Source organism: Marmota marmota, unplaced genomic scaffold, assembly GCF_001458135.2.
Source record: "Marmota marmota marmota unplaced genomic scaffold, marMar, whole genome shotgun sequence".
Lineage (NCBI taxonomy): Eukaryota > Metazoa > Chordata > Mammalia > Rodentia > Sciuridae > Marmota > Marmota marmota.
Genome location: NW_025999864.1, coordinates 5286030 through 5297772, shown reverse-complemented (window position 1 = coordinate 5297772; position 11743 = coordinate 5286030). Strand labels below are relative to the sequence as shown.

The window sequence follows — 11743 nt, the reverse complement described above, 5'->3', positions numbered from 1 at the left end:
GCTTGCCTAATTGGTGCAAGGCCCTGGGTTCCATCCCTAGTACTAGAAAAGAGAAATAAAACATCATTTTTGTTTCCAAAAACAGTTCATTTTAGAGATTGTTTTTATTTTCTGTGCTGTTTTAAACATATTGAAAGTGCATGCCTAATTCAGGCCTTTGATTATTTAGACTTTGTAGACAAAATCTAATTTAGAAATTGGCTAGGTATTCCCTTGCTGTCTTCTTTTCTCATTTCAACTTCATTTACTTTTTAACTATGTTTCTTTACCTTTTCCAGTTTTCTACTCAATTCTCCTTGGTGGAGAAGATGGATGCAAAGCAGGAGGTGTGAGTAGTTCTTTATTCTCTCTGCATCTGTTAATATTACATCATCTTTCCCATGTAATATTCCTGTTTCTTCTTAGTTCATCCTCTTACATTTATGCAGCCAGTGGACCTATATGATTTTCCTTTTTTGGTTAATGAAATTTAGTTTATTCTGGCAATGTTCTTAGAAGATTTATAGTAATTTGTGAACATTCTTATGTTTTCCTCTTTCCATATGTTCTTTTTAAAATCTGACATCAGAAAACTGTTACCACATTGTTTCATTCACTCATTCCTTTCATTTATTTAGTCCACCAATATTTAATAAGTTCCTAATAAATCACATTGGAAAATCAATTTTGATAATATCTCACTTTTATTATTAGGGTTCATACTTTATAGGAAATATCACCTCCCATTTCTGTTAGAATTAATCACATCTATATAATTTAAAACAGTAACTTTTGCTTTGTTATTTCCTATCCATATTATAAAGAAGTATTTTCTTTTGGAGGTATGTGTGGTGTAAAAGTAGACTCAGGCTTGAGTTCTGGCTCTACCATATGTTGAGTATGTAATGTTGGGTTAATCACATCATGTTTCTGGGTCATAGAGCACTCTCTGTAAAAAAAAAAAATACTTAAGAACTTACTTACTGGATTGAACTGAGAAAGTTGATGATAAAAATGAAATGAGAGAATGTAAATACATATACTGTATGAACTTAAATTTAAAATGGTGTACAGTGGTAATATTTCTGTAAGGATTGTTATCCTTATATATGGATTGTTATTTATTTTGTAGCCTTTTTGAAATACGGTAATTCTTCTTGAGAGCAAGAACTGTATCATAGTGATCCTTATCGATTATGACTGTTAAATAGCAAGGACTCTGGCTTTTGCAAGGGGAAAACTCTAGTTAAAGTTGAGAGTCTATGGAGGCCATGGTGATAGAGTTGGCAGGACCCAATATCAGATAGTAATAAGTTAGAAAGAAAAAGAAAGATCTCCATAGGGATTTTTCTCTAAGTGCTGAACTAATAAGCCCATGTGCTTTAAGAAGTTGCACAAATGTATAAGGAAAAAAAAAAAACACCTGAAAAGAGAGGAATATTGCCAAAACTCACCTGAGTTTGGAATGGTTTTGTTCCCAGTAGTTTTTGTGACTAACCTCATAATTTACAGGACATTGAGAAGAGTACTCAGAAGAGTTTATAATGGGAAGAAAAATTTAGCCCTAGACTAAAATTTGCGCTGGCTTAACCTAAAAAAAAAAAAATCTTGAAAATGAGACCCAAAAGTATCAAACTGTTTCTAAGCAATTTAACTGCATCTCAGGGGAAGTTGTGGGTGCAGGGAACAAAACCTAATGTAGGCATTAAAAAAAAATGCAGTAGTACATGAAAAAGTAACATTATAATGCTTAACGTTAAGGTAAAAATTACCAAACAACCGCAGAAGCGGGGAAAATAACCCCATAATAGGCAGAGAGGGGATCTCATACAAAAACAACCCCAAAAGGACATAGATGATAGAATTAGTAGACATGGATATTAAACAGAGGATGACTTAAAAGAAGGATTGAATTTTGGATACTTGAGATCTATAAAGATATTTTTTAAAAATCAAATACAAATTGAAATTCTGGAAGTGAAAACTAAAATGTGTAAGAGATAAAAAGTACATTGGATGGATTTAGAACACATAAGGGATAGTAGTCCCCCATTATCTATAGGATATATCCTTTAAGACTTTCAGTAGATATCTGAAAACAGAGATGGTACCCAACCCTGTATTCAAGTATTATCATGCCACAAAGTCAATCTTTTAACCTAGATGGCTACTAATGGATGTGTAGCATATATAGTGTGGATACACTGGATGAAGGGATGGTTCATGATAGAAAGGGATGATACACAATTTTACATAATACTCAAAATGGCATGCAATATAAAACTTTTTAGTTTCTTTCTGGAATTTTCTGTGTCATATTTTTGTACCACAGTTGATTGTAGGTAACTGTGAAACCATAGAAAATGAACCTACACTTGGGGAGCACAACTATTGACTTACATAAAATACGTTTAAAAAAAATTTTTTTTTAGTTGTAGTTGGATACAATATCTTTATTTATTTTTATGTGGTGCTGAGGATCGAACCCAGTGCCTCATGCATGCAAAGCAAGTGCTCTATCATTGAGCTACAACCCCAGCCCCATAAAATATATTTTAAAATCATTTCATTCTTTTTTTAATGTGGCTACTAGAACATAATTATATAAATTAAAATACAATTCTAAAAAATATTCAGTTAATACAAAAAAAAGGCAGAGAGAAAGGAACAGCTGAAAAAAGAGGCAAAGAACACGTAATTTGATAGATTGAACCATACTAATAATTACACTAAATGGTAATAGTGTAATTATTAGTAGTCTTGAACTCTATAGTTGAACATGCTAGAATCTCAGTTCTGGCAGAGATTGTCAGCATTGATATAAGAAAAAAAAAAGTAAGATCCAACAGTTTGTGGTTCATCAGAAATTTACCAGATAGATTTAAAGTGAATGATATAATGCACTAATTAAAAAAAATGAATGGAAATATATATATATAACCATGTAAAATAATATGCACGTATGTACTGTGGCTGAAGTACTTAAGAAAATATCAGAAAAGTGGAACAATTAAAGATTGACAAAACAATCACATATATATGCATCTAATAGCATGGCTTCAAAATGCTTGAAGCAAAATTTTTTAGTTGAAGACTTTTTAACACCAGCAGTTGGTAAGACAAACCAGTAAAAAACTAGCAAAGAAGAGCTGTGGCTTGTTGGTAGTAGAGTGCTTGCCTATCATGTGTGAGACACTGGATTTGACCCTCAGCACCACATAAAAATCAATAAAATAAAGGTGTTGTGTTAATCTACAATAAAAAATAAATATTTTTAAAAACTAGCAAAGAAAGCCGGGAACCATGGCACATACACCTGTAATCCCAGCAGCTCGGGAGACTGAGGCAGGAGGATTTTGAGTTTAAAGCCAGCCTCAGCAATTTAGCGAGACCCTAAGCAACTTAGTGAGAACCCTGTCTCTAAATTAAAAAGTACAAAATAGGGCTGGGGATATGGCTCAGTGTTCGAGTGCCCGAGTTCAATCCCTGGTACCAAAACAAACAAACAAAAAAACAACCTAGGAAAAGATATTGAGGATTTGAAAAATCCGTCAATCACCTTGACTTAATTAATATTGTCTTGGTCCATTCAGGCTACTATCAAAATACCTTAAAACTGAATCTATACAACAGATTTTCTTCTCACAATTATGTAGCCATGGACCTCCAAGACCAAGGTGTTGGCAGATTTGGTGTCTAGTGAAGGCCCACTTTGTAGTTTTTATAGTCCCTTTTTGGAATGTTATCATGTGATTGAAGGGACCGGGAAACCCTCTGAGGCCAATCTCATTTGTGAGTAATCTCATTTTTCATTTATTGAAATTTTAACCTTTTCAATTTTAGAGGGATACAAATGTTCAGAGCATAGCAGATATTTATAGAACACTACCTCAAAGCTTCATGATGCACATTATTTTTTAGTACACCTGGTATATTCATCATGGGGGGTCATAAACAAATCTAAAGAAACTTTAAAGGGTGGAAATAATACAAGAATGTGTTCTTGAGCCACAATGGAATTAAATTAAGATCAAAACAGTATTATCTCTAGGAAAAAGATATTGAGATATTAAACAATATACTTCTAGATAATCTGTTGGCCAAAGGAGAAATCTCAAGGAAAGTCAGAAATCATTTGAACTGAATGATTATGAAAATATACTAAATCACAATGTGGGTGTATCTTCACAAGGATTAGAGAGAAATGTATAAATTTAAATGCTTATGTTAGAAAGAATTTTTAAAAGTCAGTGACCTAAAATTCTACCTTAAGAGAGAAAGATCAATTTAAGCCCAAATTAAGAATAAGGGGAATAAAGTTATGAATAGAAGCCAATAAAATAGAAAATAAAAGGAAAAGATGGAGTGAACTATACCAAGATGACAATTTTTACCTTTCGGGTAGTCTCCCCGGATGTTGGATACTTCCCCCCAGGCAGATAACACATCCAATTAGTGAGCCTGTGGAAGCACTCTCACAAGTTGTTTATTGAAACCCAAAATGGTACAACTGTCTGTAGTAGTTTGAAATATCTAGCTAAATTAAATACTTATTCTTTGGTGTAGGAAAGCCTATTCCTAGGAGTAGAATATCTCCAAAATAGTTTGGCTAAAATACAAAATTACATGTGCATAGACTATATTCATATCCACACCATTTATATTAGCAAAAGACAGAAACACTCCAAATATCTCTTAATATGGTTCTGACTGAATGAAAAATGATTCATGTATTAAATTAGATGTTATGCAAACATAAATGTAAATAAATATTTACTCTGCCATGATTACTAAATACACATTTAAGTAAAAATACAGCAAAATGAGTAAGAAGTATGCTGCTGTTTATCTAATAAATAAACTGGAGTGTGTGTCCATGTTATATATGTTCTGTCTCTACTTTTGTTTTTTAAAATTAGGAATTGTAATTAACACTGTAGGCTACAGGGATAGAAGGAATAGCTAAATGTCTCTGAATGTACCTTGTTTTCTGATGTAAAATGAACATATAAGTGTTGTACATAATTCTAAAAAGTTTTTATCAAAAAAAGCCCTAAAAGTAAAAAACATAGTGTACAAAGAAGCTGAAGTGGTATAACCATAGGAAGCAACTATTATTATAAGTGATTTTAAGGGCTGGGGATGTGGCTCAAGCAGTAGCGCGCTCGCGTGGCATGCATGCAGCCTGGGTTCGATCCTCAGCACCACAAAAAACAAAGATGTTGTGTCTGCCAAAAACTAAAAAAAATAAAATAAAATATTAAAATTTTCTCTCTCTCTTTAAAAAAATGACTTTAAAACGTAGTAATTTGATTATATATGCCTAGTGGATTATACCCTGAGGATAAAGAACTGAGATAAAAATCTTAGATGATTTTCACTAATTATAGTGTTGGTATTATTACTAGACCTATGTATATGTGTTGTGTGACAAAGCAAATAAGATTTAATTATGTTGGTGTCATTGGATAGCAGAATTATCAAGAAGGGAGAAACTATATAGAAATAATGAGGCTAAAAACCCATGTAGAATTTTATTTGGAACCATAGATATAAAGTCATGCTAACTGACCACTATCTAAAGGCCTAGAAAAAGCAACTATCTCAGGAGTAATGAGTACCCCTAGCATCCAAGTTGTTTGAATGCTGTTTCCCATTTACCTTGAATATATGGTTGATTTCTGGTCTGAAGCAGGAAATGGACAAGGTTATCCGTATTCATAATATGGAATCAAGGAAGCTATTAAGAGATTACCAAAGACTCAAGAGCTATTTGAAGATTCTGTCTATGGCCACGATAGACAATATGACAGCAGAGGCTCCTTTGTGGTTCAGTGGTAGAACATGTGTTTCTGTGGATGATGCCCTGGGTTCAACCACTGGCACCAGTGAAACAGAATTGGCAGCAATAGGCTTAACAGCTTCAGAGATTTGAAATTCATTTGTTTGAATTCAGAGAGTTTGTAATGACCTCTTCCTTAAAAAACAAACACACATTACTCACCATTTTAGAAAATTAGGATACTAGCTTATTATTTTAAAAAACTCATAAAAATTAGACATATAGCCTCATGGATAGCAAAGATTTGAAGAGGGGATTTTTACTTAATAGATATATTTCAGAAAGTTAATGATAATATTCTAATACAGTTAGAATGTTACTATTTTACAAAATAGCTCTTGGTGAAAGATTGGATAGACAGCAATCATCTTTGTCTGCTGTTATCACACAAAGATATAATCAGACAATACTCACACAAATATATAATCAGACAATATGCCTCTTGATAACACAGTACTATGTGTGACTTTTTTCTCTAACAACCCTGACTTTAATTAAGACTCTAGATTGAACAGTTACAGGAAATACAAGGACAGTGGAGCATGTTTTAAAATGGCATAGAGGAATAGTCAGCACAATACAGATAATTGAAGGCTATATGGGACAAATGACTTGATTTCCTAAACAATAAAATTGCAGGGGGAAGAGAGGAGGTAAAACCTATAAATAAAAACAGATGTGTAGCTGTGTCTGGTGTGGTGCCCATAATCCCAGTGACTCCAGAGACTGATACAGGAAGATCACAAGTTCGAGGTTGTTCTCAGTAATTTAGTAAGACCCTGCTTCAAAATAAAAAAATAAGGGGGTGGGGGCATTTCTGGTGATTTAGCTCAGTGGTAGAGCTCTCCTGCGTTCTGGGTTCAGTCCTAAGGAACACATACACAAACAAATTTAAGAGGCATATCAACTAATGGAAATAAGTGGACCTTATTTGGGTTCTAATTAAACAAACCCCCAAACAAACAAAACACCCAATCTGGAAAACTTAAATGCTGGCGGATTGCAGTTTAAGATATATATAAAAAAATGGTTGGAACAAAATTAACCGTGACTTGAAAATTGTTGCAGCTTAATGATGATGAGTACACAGGAATCTATTGTTATTGGTTTTTTTTTTTTTATATAAGAACAATTTTTTTTTTTTCAAAATAGCTTTTCATATTACTGACAGTCAGTATTCTGGCATGTTGAATAACTGAAGATTTATTTATAAACTAAAGTACGTACAGTTTTCACACTCTTGGTGAAGAACCATGGATTAAAATATGAGACTTTTGTTTGAAGACTGGTTATTTATTCAATTAAAGAATTATAGTTGATTAAGAATGAAAGATCAAAGGCGTTCTTTTTAACTGGGGTTTTTTATCAAAATTCAGTCCCGGTATTCGATTGTTAAAATAGAATGTTACTGAAAAAATACATTTTAATATAGCCCTGTAAAATCTTTCTGTAACTGAAAATGTAAATTTCTGTGAAACTGAGATATGTCACTAATTGTTGCCTTCCTTCCCCTTCCACCTCTTTTTTCCTTTTCTTGTGTTTTTGTTCTTGAATTCAGGGAAAGTCTTTAAGTGTTTCCACAAGATATAAATAAAACCCTGTGCTCCAGTGCCCCCTTGTGCCTATTGTGAAAAGGTGTCAGTAGTTTCTTTACTAAAAAATTGGGTGGGCTGTCTTTGCTAAGATTTCTCTAGAAACAAAACATTTTTGACTTTGTAAGTAAGTTTCTATGTCCTCATCAGAAATTCCTGGGACAAAAGATTCATCACCATTTCATTTTAGAGCATGCTTATCTGTTAATGCTCTTTCTGCTGAAGTTTTGCAGTATTTACAGTTGTATATCATCTGTGTATGTGTATGTATGCGTGCACGTACTGGTACTTTTAATGGCGGGTCGACAGTGTTTCCATACTTGTTTTACCCTCACCCTCATATTTGCTCCCACATTTTTCTTTTCAAAACAAACAAAAAACTGGAGGGTATAACAGATTGCCAACAGGACTCTTCTTTCCCTTCCTTGTGAAAAGAATGAGATACTGGGATCAATCAACTTGTACCACGATAGTGTTGTAATCATGGTAATTTTTGGTCCAATGGCATATTGAGATACAGCCTACATTTGTAATTGTTGTCTCAATCTTCTCTCCCTCACCCCAAAAGACATCTGAGACACTATTTAAAAATAAATTTATAGATATAGATGTCTAATATTTATGTTATAAATGATAATATGTATATTAACTGCCTTTGGGAGAAGTGAATGACATGGTTTATTATGTTTATTCCTCTTTCAGTTAAATTCTCTGCTAATATACTTTGTTTTTAATTAGAATAAATTTTACTTATTTCAATAAATGATTCTGAGTTAGGACAGAAACACAGTCATGTAACCATTATTAACACAGTGTAGATATAGAATAGTTTAATCACAAAATTTTCTTTTGCCACTATACATTCAACCTTCCCTCCCCTTAATTTCCCAACTCTGGCAACTAAGCTATTCATTCCTGGTTCTTATTTTTTCTTTTCCTGGATGTCATATGAACAGAATTATACAGTAGTTGGCCTTCAGAATTGGGCTTCTTTCAGTTATCCTAAAAGCATTTGAGATTTTTCTGTATTGTTTCATATATCAATAGTTTGTTTCTTTTGATTGCTGAGTAGTAGTCCCGCGTATAGCTCTACTATAGTTCACTTATCTGTCTTACATTTCGGGGACCTTTGTTTCTAGCTTTTGGCTACTAAAATAGTTGTTAACATTAATTTTTTGAGGTTTCATATAAGTACAAATTTTCATTTCATATGGGTCAACACTTAAGTGTGAGATTGGTAGGTCCTGTGGTGACTTGTATGTTTTACTTTGTAAGAAACTCAAATTTTTCTTATGTGGTTTATTATTTTGTGTTTCCAACAACATCCAGGTCAAGTTGCTTTGCATCCTTCTGTTTTTTGGCTTAGTTGGTTTTTAAAATTTTCATCATTTCTAATATATGTGTAGAGGTGTATCATTGTATTTGTATTTCTCTAGTCATTAGTGGTTTTTAATATTTTATATGTTTATTTGCTATCTGCATACCTTCTTTAGTGAAGTGCCTGTTCAAATCTTTTGTCCATATTTTTGTATTTTCTTTTTTATTGTTGAGTTTTGAAAGTTTTTAAACATTCCAGAATCAAGTCTTTCATCAGATACATGATTTGTAAATATTTTCATCCAGCTGTGGTTTGTCTTTTCATTTTGTGGACATTGACTTCTACAGAAGAAGAAAAAAAATTGATGACATCTAATATTTTCTCTTAGATTATTTCTCTGAATTCTTTTATTAACCCAAGGTCACAAAGATCTTGTCTCTTTCAAAGTTTTACTTTATATGCTTAAGTTTGACCAAGTTTGATTTAGTTTTTATATATGGTACAAAATATGGAGTGAAATTGGTTTTAGATTTTGTTTTGTTTTAGTTTTTGGCAGTCAATGTCTAATTATCCCAGCACCATTTGTTGAAGGTTATGTATTTTCCTTCCACTTTACAAATTTCTTAAAAATTTGTTCTCATTTCTGTATGTATTTATTTCTAGACTTTATTCTCGTATTGATCTGTGTGTCTTTTTGGCTGTACCATGTGCTTAGTTATTATAATTTTATATTGAATTAGCTATGAAGTGTGAGTCATCTTTTTAAATAATTATTTTGGCTATTCTTTCTTCTTTTACCTGCCCATGTAAATTTTAGAAAAAACATAAATTAACATACATAAATAAATCCTACTGGAATCTTGATGGAATTGCAATGAAACTATAAATCAGTTTAGGGAGAATTCACCTCAACAATATTGAATCTTTCAATTCACGAACATTTCTAAATTGGATCATACCTCTAATTGATGTAATTTAGTTGAGGGCACATATATAATTTCATTGTTAGCTATTAGGTATATTATAGATAGAGACTTAAAAGAGATTGTAAAAGGGACCTTTGACTCAGTGCAAGGGATAGAAGATATTTTGGAGAAGCAGACTTCTGAACTACATCTTGAAGCCAGAGAGTTTAGATTTAGGAAGAAACTACATGATTCTGGTTGAAAGAGAAGTGTGACTTCTTCAGTTATACATAAGTATCCTTGATCAGTATTGTTGAATGAATGAATGGTAAATAGACATTAAAAATGGAATGTTCAATATAAATAGATTAGCGGGCTGGGGATGTGGTTCAAGCGGTAGCGCGCCCGCCTGGCATGTGTGCGGCCCGGGTTCGATCCTCAGTACCACATACAAACGAAGATGTTGTGTCCACCAAATACTAAAAAATAAATATTAAAATTCTCTCTCTCTCTCCCCCTCTCTCTCACTCTCTCTTTTAAAAAAGATTAGGGATAGAATTAGAATAAATTAAGACATTTCTAGTATGTCACATTTCTGGAAAAAAGGGGAGGTTCAGACAGAATGAAGTATAGTTGAAAGTCACTATGGTTAAGAAAGTACTAGCTGGGTACTATGTTGCATTCCTAAATTCCTAGTTAAGTGTGTAGAGGGGTAGGGCCATAGTGAGCTATGCTGATTATAAGGTCTGTACTATCAGTGAGATCATGCCTAATAGCCATTGTAGGGCTGGAATTGTAGCTCAATGGTGGAGTGCTTGCCTAGCACTAGTGAGGCACTGAGTTTAATCCTCAGCTCCATAAATAAATAAATAAACAAACAAAAGTACTGTATATAAAAAAAGACTATTTGTTGTACTCTAGCCTGGCAACATAGCAAGATTCTGTCTCTTAAAGAAAAAAAAAATGGTGGTATAGACTGAATATTTGTGTTTCCCAAAATTTATTAGGTTGAAATTCTAATCTCTCATGATATTATTAGGAGACAGGGCCCTTGGGTAGGTCATTAGGGCAGAGCCCTTCCAGCTGGGATTAGTGTCCTTAGAAATATGACCACATAGAGCTTCCTTCTCTTTTTTGCCATGACAGGACTAAAAAGGTAATGTCTATGAATCAGGGAGCAAGCAGGTCCTCACCAGAACTCAGTCATGCTGGTACCCTTATCTCAGCCTCCAAAACTGTGAGAAACAAATTTTTGTTTATATGCTACCAGTTTGTGACACTTTGTTAGCACCCCAAACAGATTTAACATGGAAAACTTACAAACTCAGTTATTTTATTAAAACCATAAGTAGGGCCTGGGGTTGTGGCTCAGCGGTAGAACACTTGCCTCACAGGTGCGAGGCCCTGGGTTCGATCCTCAGCACCACATAAAAATAAAAAAACAAAGGTATTTAAAAAAAAATGAGTAAAGCTAGGTGTGCTGGTGCACATCTATAATCCCAGCAGTTCGGGAGGCTGAGACAGGAGTATAGTAAATTAAAAAGCCAGCCTCAGCAAAAGTGAGGTGCTAAACAAAACAGTGAGACCATGTTTCTAAATAAAACACAAAATAGGGATGGGGATGTGACTCAGTGGTTGAGTGTTCCGAGTTCACTCCCCAATACTCCCCCACCAAATAAATAAATAAATAAATAAATAAATACATACATACATACTATTCATGAGTAACTTGGGCTGGAGAGTACTTTCACCTAGCATGGGTGAGGCCTTGGATTTTGTTTTGTTTTAGTTTTTGATATGTGTGTCAATTGCAAAAATAATAATGGAAGGAATGAAGTAGAGAAAAAAGAAGAAACAGATTGCATTGTCTCTCTTTGTTCCTTTGTATTCCTCCTAATACTGACTTAAAATAATTTCTGATTGGGAATGATGGTGATGCAGTATAGTGTGAGTGTTAAGTTTCTAGTGGAAAACTCTTGGAACTGTTAGTGCTTCATATACAGTATTTTGTGTTATCAGAATAAAATATTTCATCTGTCCCCAAATGAAATAATTGATAATATCCCTTTATGGCTCTCTTATGTTACTTGTAAGGGCTAGGATATAC

At 33.4% G+C, this 11743-nt stretch overlaps 1 protein-coding gene across 1 annotated transcript in view; it reads left to right on the top strand.

Annotated features, from left to right (window-relative positions):
- Positions 1 to 305: 305 nt before the first annotated feature.
- The window catches only part of Jmjd1c (jumonji domain containing 1C), a 184142-nt gene continuing 172704 nt past the window's right edge, over positions 306 to 11743 (top strand). Inside the window, exon 1 of the mRNA XM_048813901.1 lies at positions 306 to 326. Within this exon, the coding sequence (XP_048669858.1) occupies positions 309 to 326 (18 nt within the window). The 5' untranslated portion in view covers positions 306 to 308. The remainder of the gene's footprint in view (positions 327 to 11743) is intronic.